At 37.4% G+C, this 25,590-nt stretch overlaps 1 protein-coding gene, 1 long non-coding RNA gene and 1 other non-coding gene across 15 annotated transcripts in view; 1 reads left to right on the plus strand and 2 right to left on the minus strand.

Moving 5' to 3' along the window:
• Positions 1–16,633: 16,633 nt before the first annotated feature.
• On the minus strand, positions 16,634–24,104 carry LOC136794358 (uncharacterized). Of its 2 annotated transcripts, XR_010841012.1 has the most exons (3): positions 22,119–24,104; positions 20,004–20,164; positions 16,634–16,820 (listed from the first exon to the last, which is right to left on the minus strand). It is a non-coding gene; the product is annotated as an uncharacterized lncRNA (long non-coding RNA). The 2 variants fall into 2 exon arrangements; XR_010841011.1 differs by lacking the exon at positions 16,634–16,820 and having other exon boundaries at positions 19,973–20,164.
• Positions 19,626–19,698, minus strand: TRNAW-CCA (transfer RNA tryptophan (anticodon CCA)). The gene has a single exon. It is a non-coding gene; the product is annotated as a tRNA-Trp (tRNA).
• The window catches only part of EPHA5 (EPH receptor A5), a 317,046-nt gene continuing 313,907 nt past the window's right edge, over positions 22,452–25,590 (plus strand). For 11 of the 12 annotated variants that reach the window (XR_010841009.1, XR_010841010.1, XM_059066492.2 and 8 more), the window contains exon 1: positions 22,452–23,388. Coding sequence is in view for 10 of the 12 variants with exons in the window: in XM_059066492.2 (XP_058922475.1) it covers positions 23,208–23,388 (181 nt within the window). In the remaining 2 variants the exon portion in view is untranslated. Of the gene's footprint in view, positions 23,389–23,739; positions 23,759–25,590 lie in introns of those variants that run through there. The other variant, XM_067035724.1, reaches the window with a different exon arrangement.

Genomic DNA, 25,590 nt, shown 5'->3' on the forward strand with positions numbered 1-25,590 from the left:
GTTTCTCTAATGATTAGTGATGTTGAGCATCCTTTCGTGTGTTTGTTGGCAATCTGTATATCTTCTTTGGAGAAATGTCTATTTAGGTAAGACCTTCTTTAGTTTTGTTTTGTGAGGACTTTTTAAATCACTTGATCGAGGTATGATTGACATGTAAGAAGTTGTACATATTTAATATGCACAACTCCTTGAGTTTTGGTATAAGTATATACCCATGAAATCATCGCTGACCACTATCAATTCCATAGACAGATCTATTACTTCCCAAAGTTTCCTCCCATCCCCTAGATGAGGATGATGATGATTTTGTAGGTGCATGATGGTAAGAATGTTTAACATAAGCTCTACCCCCTTAGTGAATTTTAAGAATACAATACATTATTGTTGAAGACTTTATTGGTACCTAAGAACTTGCTTAGACCTTGAAACAATGGGAAATGGGGTGGTCAATGATTAACAAGATTTCCCTTTTCTGGAAGGAAGATTCTGAAGCCTGTTCCATATAGTTTTCAAGAGGGTCTTTAGAGGGCTAAGTGCCCATAACCCAAGCTTCTCTTCCCTGCCTCACACTTTCTTACTTGCACTTCCTGGGATCTTCTCTCACATACGTTCTTTGTACCCAAATTCTTGGCTCTGAATCTGTGTTTTGAGCCATCCAAACTTGACATAATGGAAAAAAGCAAATATAATTTGTTCATCTGAGTTACCTCTGCTGCTGAAATAATCATTAATAGAAATAGAAAACCTGGTGAAATGGAATTCTGGCAGGACTGTAAGATGACCAAAATATACTGACTGGTTTTCAATTTAATTATTTTACATATGCAGGTTCAAAAGTGTCCTTGAACCACTATTTTCAAACTAGCTAAATAAAACTACTTTAAGTGAAATGCACATTTATTTTTAGTGATGTAGAATAAAACAGAATTCCTCACTAACAGAATAATTGGAGATTCCCTCCAATTAATTTTAATAGGATTTTTACTGTTCATATTTGTAAGTTGTTCAAAAAAAGGGAAAATAATCCTAGTAAATATATTTCTGACTCTTGTAACTAATATATTCTCTATTGAAAAATGTGTTCTTGGTTTAATCTTCAAAGTTACTTAACTATCTCCAGTGGATTCTGTTTTGAATAAATTTTGGTTTTAGTTTCTTTCTTCTTGCCATAGAGAATAAAGCACTTCCCTAAGAAAAAACCTGAGGTGATTCATGCTACATGCCTTAAAATACAATTTTCGTTATTTCCTTTTAAATTAATTTTGGATATTTATTATATCCATAATACAAGATCACTTACAGCACGAGAGTGAGATTGTGCAGTTGGAATTGCCCACAGCCCAGCTCATATGAGTAACTGTAAGTAGTGTAATACCCCTGCTTTTTTATTGGCTAATGCTTTAAGGTGGCATCTGTCATCAGCATCCTCATATAAACTCACCATTGCTACAGCATCTGTTCCATCACCCAGTGTTCTATTTCTGTGTCTCACACATCTAGCAAGAGAAGAACAAATAGGCTATTTTAAAATAAGTTGCCAGTGTTTCTAAATGAGAACTCAAATCATCTTTGCCAGAAATGTATGTGACAGAACAGGAATAAGCTATGACATGTGACTTTAGAGAATATTAAAAAATGAGTTAACTGATTTATTTATATTTAAATTTTAAGATTATGCAATTAAATAATTAGAGGACAGGTTTATGGTCCTTTTTAATCATATTTTTTAAAAGTATGTGTAATTTAGCTTTCATTCTGGATTGAAATAGCATACAATGATGAATCTTTTTGAAACTTGGTAGATTCAACATAGCTAATTTTCATTTCACTAGAAATTAAACTTGAATTCATCTATGTATTCATCCTTTCATTCAAGAAATGTTGATGGATCATACTATATGCTAGGACTTAGAGATAAAATAATTTTTTGAAAAAGCAGTGACAAAAGTGCCTGGTTTCATGCAGCATATCATTCTAGAAGAGGAAGGCAGAGAATAAGAAAATAAAACAGTTAATATATATCAGGTGCATAAGGACTGTGAAGGGAAATAAAGGAGGATGTGGGGATAAGAGTTGCAAAAGAGGGTATTACTTTAGAAAAATCTATCTGGGAATAAGTTTCTGATTGAGTGGAAAATTGTATCTCAAGTACAATTGATAATTGGAATCAAAGATTAAAGAAATATATAGTCACTTTTTCCTTTTAGAAAAGGTGATTAGAAAACATCCTGAATGTTTAAAGTTTTAGCATTGCCTGGCAAAAGCTAGTTAGAGAAACCATCCCTAAGAATCAAAAAGTACATGATTCTATAATCCAAAAGCAGAGTGTAAAAGTATGTAAGGAATCTCAAACAGGCCAATCCCTAGGAGAACTTTCTATTGTGCTTCAACGCAAGCATTGTATTTTAATGCAAACCCTATACATAGTTTACATGACTTAATGGAGAAAAGTGTGTTTTGTTTAAAAAGTGCAGCATAAATTATTACCATGATGTTAAATTATTCCTCTTACTGCTTTACAACTATTTGAGAACATTTTGCATGAGAAAAAAATGTTCAAATATAAATGAAGGCCACCCAATGTGTGAAAGGTAGCAGCATTTTGTGGCACATGGCCGTGTCGCTCAAAGAAAGAAAAGGCATGACAAAATTCCAGTTATGTATTTATTTGATGAATTTATTCAAACAGTATTCATTTCACACTAAGTAAATATGCCACAGAACAAGTAAGAGCTTTCAGTTTTTATTGCTGTCCACTGAACGTAAAACACTGCCATTGTTTGTATTTTAATTAAACATTGGCTAGAAAATAGTTCTTAAAGTGTAAAACATATATTGTAGGTAATCAAGGAATCATGTTATATTTAAAGCAAAAATTGTAAATGCTACTATGTTGAGCTATAAGGAATGTATTTTCTGAACAAATAATAAGTGAGTTAATCACTGGAAATATTTGAGCAAATGCAAGCTCTTACCATAATAATAAGGTATGATCTTTTCTTTCAACAAGGTTACAATGTAGTTATAAAGAAGCAAAGCATATTAACATAATGGGCAAATACTAAAGAAGTAATAATTAGGTATTACATTTAAGACTGACTCTGCATACTGTCTGATGGTGTGTGTATGTCGTTGTGGTAATCATTCAGGGTCCAGAGTCAAAAGTCGTGAGTTCTACCTCTGCAATTTCATAAGAGGGTGATTTTGAGTTTTGTTGTGTTCAACTCTAAATAATAAAATATGTGAAAGAGAAATAGGGAGAGAGGGAGAGAGAGAGAGAGAGGCTCAAATGAGGCAATGCATCTGAAAGGTACCAAAAGTGGTTTTGGTTTTAACCACCATTAATATAAAATTTCAGAAGGGTGCTTCACTGATTCATTCATTCATTCTATGCTTATACAGCCCCATTTATATATCAGGCACTGTTCTATGGCTAGATATAGAGCATAGAATAGACCAATCCCCTACTCTGGGCAAGCTTACATTCTAGGGAAGGGGACAGAAAATGAATAAATAAACAGATATATCACATATCAGATCAGATTGTAAACACTAGAAAAAATATAGCAAAATAAGGGGATGCAGGATGATAGCCTTTGGGAGAACTAATTCAAGCACGGTAATTGGGGAACTCTGCTCTGAGATATGTCACATAGTAAGAGATCTGAATGAAATAAGGATGAAAACTATTAGGGATTTTAGGGTTAATAGAGTTTCAGGAATATAGGTAAATAAATGAAGAAGCATCAGGGGAAATAAGCTTGGCATATCAGAAAAGGATCAGGGAAGGCCAATGTGAGTGAGGGGTCAGTATGATAGGAGATGGGACTGGGATTTTTGTGAAGAAGGGTCTGACATGAAAAAGGGATGGGGATTGTCAGGAAAGGCTTAGAAAGGTTGCAGAACTTTATTAGAACCTGGACGGAAAGTTGAGATTTGTATAGGGACTCCAAGATGAAGGAAACCTGAAAAAGAAGTGAGTAAAACAAACATCAAAATATTGAGGGACTTGGGATCACAATAGGAACTATAATAGGATAGTGAACCAAAGCAATGATTTAGAAATAAGCAGCTATTCAACAGCTGTTTGACAATGAGAAGAAAGATGGCTTGATATCACGAGCACCTAAGATAAGGTTGTATTAATTAACCTATAGCTCAAAGTCACCCACGACATGATGTATTAGCCAGAGTAGGCTAACTGATTTAACAAACAAACCACTATGTCACACTGGTTTTACACAATTAGTTTATTTCTCACTTATATCACAGAGGGGACAGACTCTCATGGGAGCCTTGCTCTACAGAGTCATCTGGACCCCCAGGATCCTTCCAGATCATGGTCTTGCTTGCCTCTAAATCCTTGAATTCCTCCTCATTCAGTCAACTGATGGCAAGAGCATAGCCTTGGTATTAAGAAGGAGCATGTGTTTACTGTCTGTTCCAGAAAGGAAAGCTGATTACTTCCTATTCAATTACTTGAACCTAAGCCAAGTGGCCACACATCACTGAAAAGGAGCCTGGAAAAAACAGTCCAGTTGTATGACGAGGAAGACAAACAAAACAGAGAAAATATAGTCAGAGATAAATTGCACATTACATACAAGTAGGTAGTACAAAGGAAATTTAGTCAAAAGAATATACATATTAGAAGGAATAAGAGCATATATAAAGTAAATGGCACAAAGAAAACATAAAACATCCAGTGTCATCAATGCTATTGCTCTTATTTTAATATCTCTATTAAAATTATAAAAACTGTCATCATTATCAAAAAGCTTTTCAGTAAACATTACTAGGACAAAGTCTTCATAACAAAATGTTCTATATTTTATTAAAATATTACCTTTTGAATTGAATTTCATATTTTCTGGTTTCCTACATACTCATAGAGTACAGCAATGTAGACCATGGCATTTGGATAATGGGATTATTTTTAATCATTTTTTTCCATGTTCCCTAAGTGAATAATTCTGGTTCATTATGTCTTCCTTCTAAAATGCAATATGTGCATGCATCTGTGTGATTTCTATTTATTGAAAAATTCTCTTTTTCTTGCTAATTAGAAACAATGAGAGCTTAAAGTGAGGTTTTCCTTTTAATTTAATGCAGAGGTGTTATGAAAATAGCAAATTGCTACCTGGAACTATTTGGAAGCATCAATGATAAAAGCAAGATTTTACAATAAAAAAATATTTGTTAAAGATAATGTAGTAGTTGTTAACATATCCAGAATGAATGCAAAACTCACATGCAGTCTTACAAATTTGACTATATGGACTGTGGCATATAATGACCCAGAAAAATTGGTCAATTGTCCGATACCCTAAACATCCATGCAGTAACTGTAATAGTGGTAGTAATAATAATTATAATAAAACAATTACATTAAAAATCACTTTGACATAGAAGATTCTCAAACACATGATCCATTAGGAAGATCTAGGAGACATGACACAGAATTATTTTTGATTGCATTCAGGCATATCAGTAATTAAACCTATAAATAACTATCAGTTTTACATCAGCTCTAAAAGCCTCCTGTCTTTCTCTCATATATATTCTCTCTCTCTTTTTCTCTCTTTCTCTCTCCATCCCTCCCTCTTTCACCTACCAGGACACTATTATCTGGTGGCTAAAATCTGACTGTATCTTATCATTCAAAAATATTAACTTCTAATATACGCTGATGCTAAAATGATAGTGCCCGGCTAAAGCAGTGTCTTTTAAAAGTATTTTCCCCTCATATATCCCCTACAATAATTTAGAATAAAACAAGTATTTTCAAGAAAATTTTTAGGTTGACAATTAAATTCTAACAGATTAAATAGCTAAAACTTTTGAAATTTTGCTCATTAAATATTGCCATTTAAAAATGGACAGGTTATGTCAGTCTTTTAATAACATACATTGAGATATAAATATAATAATGATTTGAAACACAACATTAATAATTAAAAAGAAATACATGAACAAGTATAATACTATGTGGTCTTTACTTTTTTAGATCATGTTCAATCCCAGTGCCTCCACAGAATTTTATTCAAACCTATCTTTTTAATATAAGGTGTAGATAAATGTACTAGAGAAGGGAGATGTAGGGAAGAAGCTGCTTGACTCAGAAACCTGAATCAGTCTTAGGAAAGAATCCATATGGAAGTGAGGATCAGAAAATGAATTTCCTTAAAAGCATCTGAGCTTGTTGTATCTTGTAACCCCAGACTATCTGTACCCCAATTGGAAGACAAATGGTCTAAGGAGGCTGCCTGCAAACTGGGGATAATCCCTTGGAGAGTTTGAATATGCAGACTAACACTGGTTCCTTAGTCCCTTTTTTTTCTGTCACATATCACAGATGGCATGCAATGTTTCCTGTGTAAACAGTAGAAGTTCCACATCCTGGAGAGATTGACAGAGTCACACTTCTATTTGCTGAGAATTTTCTGACTTATTGAAGTTTACATGTGCACAGTTGAATGGACTTATATACTATATATTTTATAGGCTTAATTAAGTAATACAATGCTTACAAATGGACAAGTGGCCTACAAATATTTCTGCCAATTAAACATATGTTAAAGATAATATATTATTAATAATCCAAACATGAGCAAATATCAGAAAATGGCAGAACTGATACTTATCAATCAAGTTCAATCTTCTGGTCTGCCACCCTGCCACACAAATACAGTGATGGTCTAAATGATATGACAAGAGGTTTGTAAAAAACTTCGAAGTCATCAAAAAAACAATTTGAAGTATAAATGTGCATCTGTAATTATTAAAATCTTTAAACTTAATCACTTATAACATCTTTGTATTTTGTGATGGTTTACAATGTAGTACATATTGCATCAGTAAAGAAGTATGTGTAAACAATTTATAAATAAATAAACATATTTGGGGATATTTGTCCAAAAATATTTTAATGGTGGGTTGTATTATCAAAAAATTTTGGAGATCTGTGGTCTAGAGAAAGCCTAGGGTTAATTTTTCTATATGATAGAAAGAACAACAGCTCTGCACCTGCCTATTTAGAAATTTTGTCAGCATTATTTCCTCTGTATATTTTGTACTAAATGGCAAATATAGAAGAAACAGTCAGGTTCCCATAATGCTTATGATAACATAATTATGCTATTCTACATGTTTAAATAGTATTAATAATATTATGATTTTCAGGTAATTCATACATAAATAACTAAAGACAATGATTTTTTCTGAACGATAGAATATAAAGTTTGGGGGAAGGTACATAATTAGACACAATTTTTTTTCAGGATGAATCATTTCCCCACAGCATTCTTAGTCAATGTAAATTCCAGCAGAACTTCCAAAATATTTGAGTCATGAGCTGAATACATCTTTGTCTTAAGCTGGCATTCCACAGAGAAGCAGAGACCTCTGTAGAAACAAACAAATCTTCACCAGTTGTACAAGTTGGGCTTAGTTGTATTCATCAATTCTTTCACAGATACAGAGTTTGCATTTAAGATTTTTTATGTTTGTGTCCTATAGCTCTGGGCAGGTGTTCAATTTTGGGATAACATTACCATTAATGTATATGCTTCAGGTTAACAAACATGGAACAATTAATATTTTCTTTTCACTGCTAACCAAATTATAGAGTTTTCATTTCTGGAAGATGCATGACTGAAATACCACTGTGCTTTAATATAACCGATGGGTACCTAAAATGTCTTCTTTTTTTTTTTTTTTTTTTTGTGGTACGCGGGCGTCTCACTGTTGTGGCCTCTCCCGTTGCGGAGCACAGGCTCCGGACACACAGGCTCAGCGCCCTTGGCTCACGGGCCTAGCTGCTCCGCGGCATGTGGGATCTTCCCGGACCGGGGCACGAACCCGTGTCCCCTGCATCGGCAGGCGGATTCTCAACCACTGCGCCACCAGGGAAGCCCTAAAATGTCTTCTAATTGAGTTCCTTATTTCAGATCTGAGAAATGCAATTCAGATAGAAAGAATGCAAAGAAAGTGCTTTACAACTCAAAGTAAAATTCCCTCAACTTAAAACACCTAAACACCTGAAAAGGAACCAGAATGAATAAATGAATTTGTCTGCACTAATTAGCAATTTCCAACCTAAGGCATATGTGAACAGACTGGACTATAAGGTTGAGGCTGAAACTGACTTGAAAACAATGAAAAACTCAGTTCTAGAAATGGTTGTAAGAAAGAATTGTAAAAATTGCAAAAATGGATTTTCATTAGTCATTTTTTTTTCAGCCACACTTGCAAACACAATTACAGCAATTTTACCAGTAGTTGTGTGCAAATTTGAATTGTAAGTATACACATGCACAGCTTCATTAGAATTTAATGCATGTTTTTCTAATACGTTATTAACTAAAAGTTAACTGCTTTTTGCTTACATAAAATAGTGAGATGATTTCAATTACTCATAACTAAAACAAGGTTTATTTTTTCTTTTCTGCTTTTTAATTTAGACTTCTATTTAAAATTGATACTCAGGATACCATCAAACATTTTTCAATAACCTGAAAGGAAAAATGTATTCCACTCAGAACAAACAAACAAACATAAACCCAGGTCCAAGTACCAATGTAGATTTAATCCTTGATATCACAGTTGTTTTTGTGATTTCATTAAGGTTAAGCTAAAAAGATTTAAAGCAGTTTGCCTCAAATTGTGTCTCAGTTTTGCTACTATTCTAAAATATAATTCATTAAAGGTTGTTTAGTAAGAAGATGGGAGAAAGTAAAGAATACAGGGAAAATGCATTGTGTATTTATTTATAAAATCTATATTATTTTAATGTATTTTTGTGTTGCCAGACTGAAAATCTGTGGGTCTTATAAATGCAAAGATACTTAAAAATATGCATTTTTTTTAGCATTTTGCAAGTAAATATATGATGATCTTAGAGTTTAAAAACATTCCTAATCACATCCAAAGATATATGAATTAGACATAATTCTAACATAAAGTAGTTATTACACAATCACAAAGTATGAAAAGTTCTTACCTATGAGTAAGGAGGCTGAGAACTTTTAAAAAATCAATTTAACTCAATACAAAAACATGGTTTGCATATATACACACCTCAAATTATTGTAGACATTGACAACAAAAATTACTAGTGCATGTTTCCTGCCACTAAAGACTTTATATGGTACAGGAGTCGTAAGTATCCCCAAATCTAAATGCTACCTTGGAAGTAATACAAAAATGCAAGGAAAGCATCATTCATTTTTTAATGTTGTGGCCTATTCGTAAATACTTGAAGAAGTGACATTAGAACAGATCATTATAGAATGAGAAGAAATTTCACAGGCAGAGAAGTCGGAAGGATATTACATTCTATCTCATTGCTGAATTCTTCTTGTATTTTCTCATTTCTCATTTCCTCTTGTATATCCATCATTTCAAATATTATCTAAATCATTTTCAAACTTTCTTATCTCTCAGGTTTTGTTTGAAAGATAATTTTCTATGCGAGATCATCTATGAACCAACAACACTGAATAGTTTTTCCTTATATTCAGATTATCTTAAATTTTAATTAAATAATTTAAGCTGCTTATATTTACTTAAATAACTATATTTGGTCAAATGTATGATTTTATTTTATGCTTTTTTGCATTTCTTTTTGTTCCATCTTTTGTTTTACTGACACTTTTCTCTGCAGTGATTTAAAAATTAGGGTGCTAATTTCAATTAAATATTTTGAATTTTTTTTTAACTTGGGTTTATTATTAAAATTAAACCATTTATTTTTAGTCTCTCTTACTCATTTTCCTTACATTTCTTCCCTAATATTTTCTTCAGTTCACATGTAATTTATCTTGAGGTCACAAGCAACATATTTTAAAAATAAATTTATGTTTTAAGTTTTTTTTATACTTAAACATTCTATTTTGGAGTTATAATTACAATAGTTTTTTAAATGCATTAAAACCCTATGCTTTCCAATTGACTTTAATACCTTCACACATGTATCTTGGTTTTTAGCTGTTAAATGTTCATAGCCATTCCTTTGTTCATATTTTGCTCAACTCTTGGTGATATAGAAAAATTATTCCGGAAATTTTTTGAGGAAAATATATTTGAGTGTTATTCTTTTGAAGCTATACAGAGCTCTGAATGTTTCCTCCACACAGCAAAAATGTCTTTGCTGGACAAAACGGTTCTGAATTAAAATTGTTTTTCTGTTAAACTTCTATTGACTTTGCTTCACTGTCCTCCTGCATTTATTGCTGCAAAAACAAAACAAAACAAAAAAGAAACCCCATGAACTCCTTAGAGGAAAGTCACTATAGAAATATAGCAATAGGGACTTCCCTGGCGGTCTGGTAGTTGAGACTTTGCCTTCCAATGCAGGCAGTGCAGGTTCAATCCCTGGATGGGGAGCTAAGATCCCACATGCCTTGGGGCCAAAAAACCAAAAACATAAAACAGAAGCAATATTGTAACAAATTCAATAAAGGCTTAAAAAAAGTTCCACATCCAAAATTTAAAAATTTTTTTAAATTTAAAAAAAACAAATATAGCAATAAAGTCACTATAGAACTTACCAATAAATAAACAGTTTTCTCAGAAGTCAGTGGTCAAAGGAGAACCACTTCCCCTCCTTGGAGAGGGGAGCGGTAACAATATTCATCCCTTGCCAAATTTGGAATATTTCCATTGAAAAATTTTACAGACATTATAGACAACGAGTTTGCAATATCTAGGTAAGATTAAAATTTGAATCTTACAATCCTTTAATTCCGTTTCTAAGTATGTAAATTTAAATAAACTCTTACAAGCATGTGCAAGAATTTTTACTAAATTGCAAACAGTAGAAAAAATGGATAACTAAAAAATGGATAACTTTCTGAAAGAGATGCATATTTATTGACATGTATAGGAGTTGAAAATATAATTCTGACATTAAATATATAAATTGAAGAATACTACATATAATATGTTAAATATTTTTGAAATATTTAAAACCACATAAACTATATTATTTCATTTTAGTTTTATTTTAATAAATGTTATACATGGGTATAATTTAACGACACATAGTTATAAAATTTATTAATAAAACAGTGCTTCCGTGTCTCTGCTCCTAACATCTTTATCTCCAAAATCAACAATTTTGACCCTTTTAGCTGATTATTTTTGTATGTTAACACTGTATTTCTAAATAACATGTAAATACTTCAGCATCTCTATTTAAGGTTTATGCATTATCTATTGATTTTGTAATAAAGATAAGGATTTTGTTCTCTTTAATAAATCCCCTCTATAACCATTCTCTCACATCCTTCCATCACATCTATTTATCAGAAATTTTATTAGATCTGCATTCACCATTTGCATTGTTCTTACTATATGATTGCTATCAACAGGTCATTCAAGAGTTATCACATGATTACTTGTCTTTTCCTTAAACCTATGTTTTCCCTGAATAACAGTCTTGTTCTTTCTACCTATCAGTAAAATATCTCCAAAAAATTGCTAATTATATTACTCTTCTCCTTGTATTAAAATGTATTAGGCATTCTATCAATTTTATCTTCTGAAAGCAACTTTTCTTGTTGGAACTTGTAAAAATCAGGTAGCTAATTAGTTTTTCCACTTGTTGATTTAGGATTCAACTTTCTTACGCCTCTTAGATTATTTATCACACAGCCATTTGCAGCCTTATCTTCCAAGATAGTTTTCTGTTGTCTCCTTGCCTGTTCTCTTGCTCGTTATGACTTTCTGTTTGTTTTTTAAAATCTCTTTATTAGTAACTTTAGTAGACTTTTAGAGGTAATCTAAAGCAGATGCTTGAGTTCTATCTACTATTTTATACGATGCACAAATTCATCAGTATTTTTAATTTGGGCAAATCTGGGAGCTGTGAAAGTTTATTCATGTGGAATTAAGGGTACATGAATATTTTATGCAGCTGTTTGCAATTTTAAAAAACATTTTTAATGTGAAATTTAGGTTTCAAAAATCCTATTAAGATATGTGGTCTACATAATGCAGTTCTTGAATTTTCATAGTACTACATTACTACATGATAATGGAAGTTTTAACCCACTTAAAACAATTAGAAAATCAAAAGTGGGAAGATATAAAAATGGACCTCAAGTAAAACTCCCAGTACAAAGTAATTAAAATAGTTGATTCTTGCTTTTCTAGTGTTTTCACTTTTTTTTTTTTTTTCTGGAAAAGAAAACCATTGCACACAAATAAATATGTAATTTTTTCCACAGTTTGCTTGGAGAAACCAAGTCATAATCCTGTGCCCACATGTATGATGATGTTTAAAAAAGAGATCTGTTTCTATTTTCCTCAGACCAGCTGTCTGACATTTCAAAATATAAGAAGTACTGCTCAGCTTGAGTGAACTCAAAAATATCTCTGCAAATGTATTTGAACTCATCTTTTGAAATGTCAGTTTGGGATGAAGTAATATGAATTACTCATTCAGGTACTGGAATATGTGTAAAGAGCCTAAAAATTTTTAAGGAGAAATAATGAAGTTGAAGAGTCTATTTTGAATAAATCAAGGAAGTAAAAGTTTGTGTGACTATTATTTTAATAAGATAATTAGTTATTATTATGATACTTAAAGTTTCAATATAGAAATGTTATTATGGAATTTGCATATTAAGGTATTCATTTAATTTTCTGAAATTTTTCCTTCAAATATTCTTTTTCATTTATTTAATATTCCATTGACTATTTCACTTGCTGTTTTGTGTACATGTTGAATATCTTTATGTGTCCTAACATCTTCTTTTTACAGAGATTATAAGTTGGTTATGATTTATCCTGTTTCTATTGAATAAGTTGGAGGTGCAAATGGAGTGGCTGTAAACCACATACCTTTAAAAATTAATGATGAAAATGGCATAACATTTGGCTTAACTATTGTACTTGTGAGCACTTACTCCAAAGATATGAAACATATTTTCACACAGGAACTTGTACACAAATGTTCATAGCAGCTTTATTTGTAGCAGCCCAAAGCTGGAAGCTACTCACCTGTCCTTCAATTAGTGAACGGTTAAACAAACTGTGGTACATCCATACCACGGAGTACTACTCAGCAATCAAAGGGAATGAGCTATTGATATGCCAACAACTTGGATGAATCTCAAGGAAATTATGCTGAATGAATAAAGCCAGTTTCAAAAGGGTACATATTATATCATTCCACTTATGTAGCATTGTAAAATGGCATAATGTAAATGGAGGAATTATTAGTGGTTTCCAGGGGATGGCATAGAGAGATATGTGTGGATATAAAAGATAACATGAGGGAATATTTTAGTGACAGTATGAGTATTTTGATTTTCCTGGAGCATACACAAGGCTACATACACGTGAATTAAAATTGCATAGCATACATGCTCATACACACACATACACACACACACACACACACACAAATGAGTGCATGTATAACTGTTGAAATGTGAATAAGCTCTATCAATTGTACCAATGATATTTCTTGGTTTTGATTTTGTATTATAAATGTGTCACATTAACATTAGTGGAGATTTAGGGATTTAGGGAAGGGTAATGTGACTTCTCTACATTTCTTTGCAATGTCTTATGAATCTATAGTTATTTCAAAATGAAATGTCTACAAAAATGCACTTGTAGTAAAATAGTTTTGACAGGCAAACCCTTAAGATAAAATGCAGTGTTTTAGAAGTTTGTGTTTTGGGACCCTGTCACATTTTCAAGGTACTACTGTCCTCTACTATATATCTCCCATTGGCGGGCCTACAAAAACCTTTGTCCTCAGACTAGTCCACTGTGTAAGTCTGCAGGGAAGCTTCACACACAAACTATGAGCAAGTGACTGGAAGTGATTTTTTTAAATAACAAATGGGGGCATTTCCATTTTGCAGTTTTGGGCATTTTTATTATTCCTTTTTTAAAAATTCTAAACATGGAATGGAATTTGATTCTAAGACACAATAATGCTAGGAATATATTTTATAAAAGTAAAGAAAAGGAAATTTTTTTCCCCTAGACGTTTTGTTCTCTGGAAAAATTATTTGTTTAAGATTTAAAATAATATATTTATGAAATACACCCATTTTCATATTTTTTTGTAATTTATATTTAATAAACAAATTCAGTCTAATGATAAAAATTATTGTTGAATTCTAAGCCAAGGTTTTGATTTGTGATGTATGATCATGCTTAGTCCTTTTGGTGAATCATGTTCTTCCTCAGAGGCGATCAGTACTGACAGTTAAATCTATGTTCAACTACAGCCAAAAAGGACTGATAGTATCTTTTTAAAAAAATATTTTTTGCAGTATAGTTGATTTACAATGTTGTGTTAGTTTCAGGTGTCAGCAACGTGATTAAGTTTCTTTCTTTTTTTTTAGATTCTTTCTGCATAGGCCATGACAGCATATTGAGTAGAGTTCCCTGTGCTATACAGCAGGTTTTTATTAGTTATCTATTTTATATATAATAATGTGTATATGTCAATCCTAATCTCCCCATTTATACCTCCTTATTCCCTCCTGGTAACCATAAATTTGTCTTCTACATCCATGACTCTAATTTCTTCCGATGCAGGGGGCACAGGTTCGTGCCCTGATCTGGGAAGATCCAACGTGCCGTGGAGCGGCTGGGCCCGTGGGCCATGGCCGCTGAGCCTGCGTGTCCGGAGCCTGTGCTCCGCAAAGGGAGAGGCCACAATAGTGAGAGGCCCGTGTACCACACACACACACACACAAAAAAGAGTCATGTACCAAAATGTTCATTGCAAATCTATTTATGATAGCCAAGAAATGGAAGCAACCTAAGTGTCCATCAACAGATGAATGGATAAAGAAGATGTGGCACATATACATGATGGAATATTACTCAGCCATAAAAAGAAACAAAATTGAGTTATTTGTGGTAAGGTGGATGGACCTGTAGTCTGTCATACAGAGTGAAGTAAGTCAGAAGGAGAAAAACAAATACCGTATGCTAACACATATATATGGAATCTAAGAAAAAAAATAAATGTCATGGAGCGCCTAGGGGTAGGACGTGAATAAAACACAGACCTACTAGAGGATGGACTTGAGGATATGGGGAGGGTAAGGGTAAGCTGTGATGAAGTGAGAGAGTGGGATAAACATATATACACTACCAAGTGTAGGGTGGATAGCTAGTGGGAAGCAGCCGCATGGCACAGGGCGATCAGCTAGGTGGTTTGTGACCACCTAGAGGGGTGGGATAGGGAGGGTGGGAGGGAGCGAGACACAAGAGGGTAGACATATGGGAACGTATGTATATGTATAACTGATTCACTTTGTTGTAAAGCAGAAACTAACACACTATTGTAAAGCAATTATACTCCAATAAAGATGTAAAAACAAAATAAAATAATGAATGAAATTTTGTGTTTGTTAATTAAATTAAAATGCAACATATAAAATATTGAATATATTAGCATTAATCTGGTTGTAAACTTCAAGAGCTACTATTGATTCCTTAAATATATTTTAGTATATTATATTAAACATATAATATATAGTATATATTTTATATAATTATGTATTTTAATATATATTATATATATTAAATGTATATTATATATATTAGCTATATATTTAATATATATAATACATATTTCAATGAATCTTTACCTTTGGGATCAAAATAATTGACATCACCATATATGTATTCTTTTCAGGAAATCATTGATCTGAAAAAGTAACTTCATTAGAGTACTTATTGTTTCTTTAGGTTATCCTATAATTTCAAGTGTAACATCTACCATGGGTTAAATTTTGCTTTGTTCTTGTTTTTCCCAAGTTCTCCCAAAGAAAGAATGTAGCTGTGACAAAAATGTTTAAAACAATTATGTAAAAAATTGCTAAGATTACGAAATATTTTAGGGGAACATGACTTTTGTTTTATGGAGTTTTATTTAGATTATTTTTATAAAGACTGTTGCTTGTGTTTTCTTCCATGGTTTATGTGAGCTTCCTGCCAACTGTTTGTGTTGTCTGTTTATCTGTTCACACACCTCAATTTTATTATTTTCTTGATTTGGTCCATTGTCTCCATTGTACACAAACAAATTGTGTACATGAGACAGTCTTTTTCTCCATGTAATGCTCATTTAGGATCCTTCTTTTCTTGTTTTCTCCTATTCATTTAACTGACCTGTACTGTATTATTTGGCTAATTCCTTTTCGATTTAAATAAACCTGAAAATTGGAATACTTTTTTCCATTAATTGTTCCCATTAATGGAGAATTCCTGGGTACTGCTCTTTTTTCCTGAAGAACTGGTTATCAAATTTATTCTTTACTTTTGTTACATTATAATTTTCTCACACAGAGTCAGTGCCATGGGTTAAAATTTCCACATCTTACCAGCTGTTGGACTACTCAGGGTGCCTACCTCATTTCCTCAGTCTTCTCATCATCAATATGCAGCCAATAATTACACAGACATGATGGTTGGAGTGTCAACATTAAATAAAATAATTGATGTAAAACATCACATGATACTTAATACATAGCAAATCATCAGTAAATACTAGCAAGTCTGCTTATAAAATTGCTTCTGTTGTTCTAGTTTGAATGCAGTGAAGATATATTCAGGTTTATTAATACATTGAATTTAACTATAATACCTTTTATAGGGTAGTAACCATTCAACATGTCATATCAAGGTGATTCTTCTTATCTTTTCTTCATGAAAGCTTAGTACGAAAGCCAGACCAAGTAGAGATCTAGGGAGACACCAGCCACTTTCACCATTTTGAGGCCACAGCAGTTATCCCAAGCAATGAGAAATGTAAACATAGTAGCCTTTCTTGTGCAAAGCTGTAGTATGACAGAAAAAGACAAATCTAGTTTTCATGCAATGCCATCATCCAATGTAAGTATGCTAAGAGTATGTCTGTGCCAAGAAATCAACACATGGTCAAATATAAGATTTCCTTTGAGATTGAGGCCAAAGCCAAATCACCCTCATTGTCTTCTCTGATTAACCATCATTAGATCAAAAAATGACTTTCATTGCTGTCCCTGGGGCTTCATTTTACAGTTCATTCTTTCAAAGTTATGTAATAAATACTATTTAACAACCATGACAAAAATGGAGAATAGCAAGGTGGAGAATACAAAGGATTTTGCATTCTGTATTCTCAGTCCCTTAATGAGAAGGTAGAATAATTCCCACCATAAGGAACAGTGTCCCAGGTTTTCTTTGACATACCTAGTTTAAATTCTGTCTCTTTATACCAATATATATGTACTTATAGTTAGATCATTTGTTCCAGTTTTTCACTCAGGAAATATTGTCATTGTGTTGATTGACATAGATCATAAGCTATGGATACTTGGAGAAAGAGAACCAAATCACTTCTTTCTGGGAAGAGAAAAATCAGTCTTGAATCCTTGACTCTCCTTGGACACTGAGTAGGGTTTTAGATGAGAGAGATGTGTGTGAGGGAATAGGGTGGGAGAAATGTTAAATATTTTTAGGGGGTGGTGGCACTTCTGTAGAGTGGTGTGCCAGATGTAAAAGCAGAGAGGTATTAGACAATTTAGGTAACACTGAATTCAAAATTTTAGTGTAAAATAAAATACAAAATTTGTTTAAGCCATTTGTAGTAGAAGGCTTTTAAAGATAGACTGAAGAAATTTGGTAATTTTGCAGTCAAAGGTAAATAATTGGAGACAGATGAATACGGTAGTAACAGAAATGCAAAGGATATGGAAGAGAAGAGAACTTGAAGATCATCTTCTCCAAATCCCTCTTTTTACTGATGAGGATACTGAGGCCTAAAGAAATAAAACAACAAGCTCAAAGTCCCATTAAACTGCCTATGTTTCATACAAAACATTATTATGTGTTCATAGGCTTTAGATAACTTCCTTGATATTCTGTTTAGATATTTTTAAGTAACTCAACTATAAATTTGGGTAGAGAAGCTTACATTCTGAATGGTCTTCAAATAGAAACATAAATTTTAACTTTTCATCTCACTGTGAGGCTTTTTGCCAAACTGAGAGACTGATTCACTGCCATTCCTCTAAATTGCTTTATGCATTTGGAGCACATTATAATAGAAAGAAGCTGCTTTTAGATTTCTGGTGCCAAAACATTTCAGGGAAAAAAAAAAATCACAGATGAGCTTCCACCTCTTCATGAAATTGCATCACTGCCGCTTTATTGTTTCATCTTTATTACAAATATTTAAACAAAAAACAAATGTCATCAGCTAAAGAGTATGAGAAATTTATTGTGAAGACAAACAGCGCTCTCAATATTAAAGTTGGTGAGCAGAACCAACCTTATTGGGTGTGAGTGTAAACCCAATCTTCACAGTAGATACTCTGCAGCAAACTAAATGAGATACCTTTCTTCTAAAATCACACTTTTTTGGTAGATGCTTTATCTGCATTTTTTTTTTTTTTTATGCTCTCATAGGTTTAGGAGACCAAATTATGGCTTTAAAATTGAAAATGCGTTTGATTTGCCATGCTAAATATACTTGGATTTGTGTGACTCAACACGCTTATAATGAAACTGGGATTGGAACAAAGTAAAAATGCACTTTTTAGGTGTGTGGACTGATGGACACATTAGTATGGACATACAAAAACTTAATGCCGAAATAACAAGCAATTCAAGAAGCTCGTCTACAAGAAGACGGGCCCCAACAATTAATTCAAGGACTCTTGGATCAGCTTCAATGGTTAAACCCAATGCATTGGTTTCAAAATGGACTCACAGGATTGATTACCGTGGGGTCATGTGTATTGTTGATTTATTACGCTTTATTGTTGGCCGTCTCGCTGCTCTTCGTCAGGAGGTGTATGGGTTGAAATTGCATTATCAAGCTTTAAAAAATAAAAGAGGGGGAAATGTGGCGAGCATTGCCCTCTGAGGAAGGCGCCATTAAGACCCTCATAAGCCTCAGGGCCCGATTGTACTCTCCTTAGTATGCATCCTGGACTTTATGGTATGAACGTAAAAAAGGAGATGGCCTTTGGCCAAATCGCTCCAGGGACCTGCTCAGTTACTGGGAGTCCCTGGTTGTTCCCAAAAGCTAGGAAAAGCAACCCTGGAGGGGAAATTGGTGCCTTTGAGGGAGAAGCCGAGAAGCCAATCAACCAGCTGATGCCGATAAGGCGTGACTAAGCCGAGAAGCCAATTAACCAGCTGATGCCGATAAGATGGTGACTAAGCAAATTCCCTGCTTTAGGGGTATATATACGGCTATGCTTTGTTATTAAACTTGCCTTGCAACCATCAGTTGCTTGTTCCCTTCTGATCCCATTCTTGGTGCGTTCAGTTCCCTACCCCCTCTCGTCGATTGTTGCTGCCCTTTGAGGACCCGCCGCGGCTGGCGGCAGTGACTCTCAGGCTTCAGTGTACCTGAGAATCACCAAGATGGCTTGCTAAAACACAGATTGCTGGACTTCACCCCCAGAGTCTCAGATTCAGCAGATCTGGGGTGGGGCCTGAGAATGTGAATTTCTTTTCTTTTTTTAAAAAAAAATATTTATTTATTTATTTGGCTGCACTGGGTCTTAGTTGCGGCACGCGGGATCTTCGTTGCCGCGTGTGGGATATTTAGTTGAGACTTGTGGGCTCTAGTTGCGGTATGTGGGATCTAGTTCCCTGACCAGGGATTGAACCCGGGCCCCCTGCATTGGGAGCGTGGAGTCCTAACCACTGGACCACCAGGGAAGTCCCAAGAATATGCATTTCTAGGAAGATGCCAAGTCGGGCTGATGCTGCTAGTCTGGGGCCAAACTTAGAGAACCACTGACTTGGGTGACTTGATGCTGGTGCTGTACTGCTCTGTAAACGTCTTATACTCTCCCCAGTAACTGCCTTTCATAAAGAAAGCCAAGACTATACTCACAGAGCAAAATTCTATGAGACTCAGAAATAAATATTGAACCACGATTCAGTTAGAAAGATGTTCGATGGCATGGAACAGAAACTTGACCACAGAAGCTTAACCCAGTAGCAGTTTATTATTTTCTCACGTTCTCCAGTAGACCAGAAGCTGCCCAAAGCTGGTGAGATGATTCCACACGACCAGGGGCTCAGGCTCTTGCTAGCTTTCTTCTCTGCCACCCTTGGTAAATGGCTATTGACCTCACAGTGACAAGATGGCTGCTGCACCTCCAGGTATTGCCTCTGTACTCTAGGCAGGAAGAAGATGAAAGATGAAGAGGATATGCATGTGGGAGCTTTTTCGGCAGTTCCTCTATAGACTTCTGTTCCCATCTCATTGGCCCGAACTATGTCTATGACCACACTTAACTTCAAAGGAGTCTGAGAGAAATCATAGTTTTAGTTCAATGCTTGTTGACCCAAATAAAATGGGGTTCAGTTAAGGAAAAAAAGAAGAATGGGTGGTAACCAGCAGTCTGTCTCAGCATTCACCTGCTCAGCTCCCAAAGGATCCCACACTGTACTCAGGCCAAGTCCACATCCTGAACTAAACCAACTATACAATAGCTGAAGGGCCAAAGGAAGCACACGGAGAGACTTTCCACACCAGCATTTCTTGTTGCAGGCAAATGGGTATGATATGAAAAGGGTAAACTCTGGGTTAGAACTTGTTTCTTCTTATGGGACTTCTGTGAAGTTTTATTATGCTTACGTATATAATGACTTTCCAAGACAAGGTTAAACATGCTGTGTCTCCCAAGTTATTTGACAGCAGAAGCTTTCAAACAATTTTCCTGGAGTATCTCCCTGAACTAATTTCCATGGGACTTTTGCCAGGAAACCCTGATCCAGACAGTATCAATTAGGAGTATATTTTCAGAGCCCCCATAGTCAGAAAAAGTAAGTATGCTCTTCTCGAATCAATGAGATAGTCCTATTTTTTCCTATGGGGAAGGAAATGAAAATAGGAGCAGTTGGTGGGTCAGGACATGGGGTGTGGTTCTGGTCTGCTGTTCGACAATGGAGTGAACTTGACAAGGGCTTTCCCTCTCTGAAGTTCCTGCTCTTACTTGCAAAATGAGATCTGTAGGCGATCACCAGGCTGCATCCCAACAAACTAAAAACCTGCAACTTCTCAGCTCTTAGAAACATCAGGAAGGAATGTCTGGATAACTCTTTGCTAATGGGAGACAAGAAATAAAGAAAAAGGCTTAAGATAGAAAAGCCTTTTAGAAGTCAAGAATAGTTTTAAGAGGAAAGGAATACCTTAATGAATGCGAAGGATGGAAAATGTGGGATTGCCTTAGTTTCCTATGGCTGCCTAACAACTGCCACAAACTTGATGGCTTAAAACAACAACAGATTGAGTCCTGGAGATCAGAGCTCCGACTTGGGTCTTACTGGGCTCAACCAAGGTGTCAGCAAGGCTGTATCCCTTTCTGGAGGCCCTGGGAGAGAGTCTACTTCCATGCATCTTCCAGTTTCTAAAGGGCTGCCCACATTCCTTGGCTCGTGGGTCCGCCTCCCTCCCCCCACCCCCCGCCCATCTTCAAAACCAGCAACACTGCATCTCAGTGACCACCCTCCCCCTGTCACACTGCCTCTCTGATCCTCTGCATTTTTTTAATGACAGTATACTAAAACTTGCCCTTCAGATGTATCTCTTTGAAAAAATGAATGAGAAAATTGAGGAAAAAATAATAAGGCAAGGGAAGACATAATAGGGGTGAAACATGGTAAGTTAAATGTTTTAAACCGTTTTTCTTAATTATTTGTTTCTCTCAATGCAGCAGAACATAAGACATTAAAATGAATTTAATTAAAAATATCCTGAAATTAATTTCACTGGAATTAATTTCATATATCTGCATATCATATAATTTCTAAAGTATAAAACGTTCCATCAATGAAATTAGTTAATTAAATCATCACATCTTAAAGTAACTGGAACACCACAATTCTCAATTGCCAAATTCTTTGACTTCCTGAAATCGCAATCATAGCTACCGTTTCTATATTTAGAAATTCTACCATTTACTTTGAAGAAAATGTTGACTAATTATTTCATTCCAGCCGCCAAAATATTGGAAAAATAGAAAGGGTTAGTAGCAGTGAGCGATAAGGGTATTTAAGAAACTAGCCACGGACTAGCACAGCCTACGAATGCTTGGCTATGTGACGGCAAGGATGTTGATGCCACAAACCTGTGATGGGCAGCAGGCAATATGCTAAACAAGGGACCCGCTCCTCTAAGGGCTTGCTGCTGAACTAGGTCTGATTTCCCTTCAGCTTCCCGGGAGCCCGGGTCTTCGCAGGTGTCTTCAGAATTCTTCGCCCTAATTATCCTCGGAGAAAGACGCGCCTTTCCCGGAGACCGCTAGGCAACACTCATCACGGCAGCCTCCTGGTTACTTCCCTCCGTGGGTGTGTGACTTCGTCTAAGCAACTCACACTTACAGTAGATTCTCACTGGCGAGGCTGCGAGCAGCAGAGGGCGGGGGGAGCCGGGAAGAGGAGGAGGGAAGAGGGTGGGAGGCGCAGAGCGGGCAGGCAGAGGAGACCACGGAGCTCCAGACTCAGCAGGAGCGCGCCGTGGCGGTGCAGTTCCGAGCTCGCCTGCTCAGCGGCGCACACACCGCCTCCTCCCCGAGCACCGGGAACCGCCGCAGCTCCGGGCCGCCGCCGCCGCCGCAGGGCTTCGCGCTCTTGCCCGCTAGCCGCCGTCAGTCCTTGCCTCGTCAGGGCTCAGCCCGCAGCTATTTCCTTCTGCCGGCCTCTTTGAACTCTGGGTCTTATTTTCCCCACCCAGTATTTTCCCAACTCCTCTTCCTTTTTCCTTAGCCACCCTGCTTTTTTCTCCTTTTTTTATTGAGGATTTCTTCTTAAGATGCCTTGTCTTCCTTACCTTCGTCCATTTCAGCCCTGAAGACTGAAAAGGAGCCTTTATCTCTCCCCCAGTGGCATTTAAAAGACCCCCATCCTTAAAAGTCTAAATAGGTGAAGAAGAGGACGCGGGACCTTCTCGACACCCTTGAGTCCGGTCCCGAACTGCACTATCAACCGTAACTAGTATTTCATTTAACCCCAGTGTAGAGGAGGGAGTAGGGAGCCGGGAGCAAACTTCGGCAGTCCCGGAGGATCCCTGGTTCCTGCATTTGGACGAGCCGCGAGCCAGAGGCGAAGGAGCCCACCGGGAGCGAGGAGGAAGCGCGAGCCTCTCTCGCCCCCTCCGCGAGGCGGGAGCCGTGGACTGAACGGCGCGGGACAGCGGCGGCGGAGGCGGCGAAGAGAAGATGCGGGGCTCGGGGCCCCGGGGTGCGGGACGCCGGCGGCCCGCGGGCGGCGGCGACGACCTCCCCAGCACCCCCGCATCTCTGGCCGGCTGCTACTCCGCACCTCGCAGGGCTCCCCTCTGGACTTGCCTTCTTCTGTGCGCCGCGCTCCGGACCCTCCTGGCCAGCCCCAGCAACGAAGGTAGAGCGGTGGGGGTGGGGACCGCGGCGACCAGGGGCGGAGGGGCGAGGCGGGGCCTGGAAGCGCGGGTCCGGGCGCGCTGGACGCGGCTGCCGCGGATGAAATTGCACCCCTCCTCTCGAACTAACATTTGTCGTCCGCTTTCGCTGGCCTTTTCGCCCTCATCCCGCGGTCTCTGCTTGCATTGTTTGACATTAGCTGCGGAGTGCTGGGAGCGGAACCTGCCTGTGGACACAGGCTGCTTGCGGGAGGGGTTGCTGGGAAGTTGGAAGCCAGGAGGAAAGAGAGCTCCGAGACCCGCGCCCGGAGGCTGGGTGCGGCTGGGTCTCACTTGAAGCACCTGGGGAAGTGACATTTCAGGCTTGAAAGAGTGGGAACTGTTTAAGAGCAGTGGCAGGGATTTCGGGAGCGGTGGGGTTTTTCGAAACCGTTTTTTGAGGCCGGGGGTGGGAAACGCGGTGGGGGTAGCTGGATGCTTTTATTTGGGGGAGAGGGGAGTGCCTTCTGGGAGCTGTTATTTAGGGCATCACCCGCTGCTATTCTGGGGTGGGTGGTAAGAGCTTTTATTTCTCGAGGGAGGGGGGATGACGAAGGAAGGAAGGCGCTCCACACTGTGCTGGTGTCGCTTACTTTGGGGGTCTCATAATCACACTGAGGCGAAATTGGAAGAAGGCGGGAAGGTGGGACGCCGCGGGAGGCGGAGGGTTCGCGGGGGGGGAGGGGAGTGTCGCCTCCGGGAAGGCGCTACTGGCACCCACCGGGTCAGGTCTTCCCATGTTTCCGTGAAAGAAAAGCCCCGCTCCGGATCCTCGAGTCCCCACTCTCCTCCCCACCCCCAATCCTGCGCTCCGGACCCAGAAGACTGTCCCGGCCTTGCACCGGGAGAGTAGGGCCGGTGCGGGAGCGGCACCTGCGCGGCGTTCGCGGCTCTCCGAGCTCCGCTCAGCCCCTCGGGCCGCCGCCCTCGGCCTCCGGGTCTGCTCTGCCGCGCTGGATCCTCTTACACGCCGGGACCGAGCTTAAGGGCACAGCCCAATGGTGGGGGGGGGTGGGGGGCGGGCAGCATCTCATATCGGTCAGCTCCATCACGAACATATCGAAAACCCTACCCTCTTGGCTGCAAGGCTGCGGTTTCGATTTGGGGCTCCGGATGCTTCGAGTGAGGCACAGAACCTTAAAATTTTCTTTCCACTGGTTGGGCAGGGGATGCCGGACCGGAAAGATGAAGCAGCAGCGGCGGAGTCTTGCATGTCCTCGTGACTTGCACGGGTTGTGTCTTGGCTGTAGGAGAAGCCGCTGTGCTGGTTTGGGAGTGCTGCCAGCTCCCTAGGAACCGTGTGAAAAGCAGGGCAGATCGAGACTCCTCACCCCACCCCATGAATTTCTCTCTTTAACCCCTACATTTATTTTTTTTTTTAAATCTGATTTAAGGATTACATGTAGATCGATCTATCTACCTATCCATTTACCTACCTAAAGTCTCCCATGATTAACACAAGCAGTCTGCATTTTTTACCTTCCCTACAAAGTTGAGAAAGTGTTTTCTGAAGTCGTAGTCCTTTTATTGACATCTCATGTTAGATTCATTATGTTAGAAGTCCGGAGGATTATGACAGGGTTAGGAGTCCTTTCATTAACCGTCTTATTCCACCAAAAGGGGCATCCTGGTTTGGATTTAAAGAGTAATAGTAGTAGTAATATAATTTATCCTTTCGTGTGTTCCTTTATGTTTCAGTTTTAAAAATTTTTTTTCCAGGTGTGATGGGGGAAGGGGCTTATGTAGAGGTGTAAGGGAGTAGTAGCTCTTGGTTAGAGAATGGAAGAAATGAAGTCTCAAGGAAGGTGGCACTAAATGGAAACAAGGGTCGAGACTGTGCGGGGAGAAAGAGGCAAAAGGGGATGGAGGGAAGCAAGCAAATAGCTTTGGTCTCCTATTGTAAGCGGAGCTGGAGTCTTGTGCAAGGTAGACTGGCTGATATTACAGACTTAACACCCACAGATTGTGTTGTCCTTACCCCAGCTAGTGGTACACACAGCAAAACTTGGGCTTCAGTGAGATGGGGATTGCCGAGGTCTAACCAACAATGAGCGGTACTTTTCCAGCCAGTGTTCTAAAGACGCTAAAAGTAAAAGCGTGTCTGTTGTTTGGGGTACATTTTGTAACTTCATTATTTTACATAACTAGAAATAAAATTTACACAC

The sequence above is a fragment of the Kogia breviceps genome, chromosome 6 (assembly GCF_026419965.1).
Source record: "Kogia breviceps isolate mKogBre1 chromosome 6, mKogBre1 haplotype 1, whole genome shotgun sequence".
Classification (NCBI taxonomy): Eukaryota; Metazoa; Chordata; class Mammalia; order Artiodactyla; family Physeteridae; genus Kogia; species Kogia breviceps.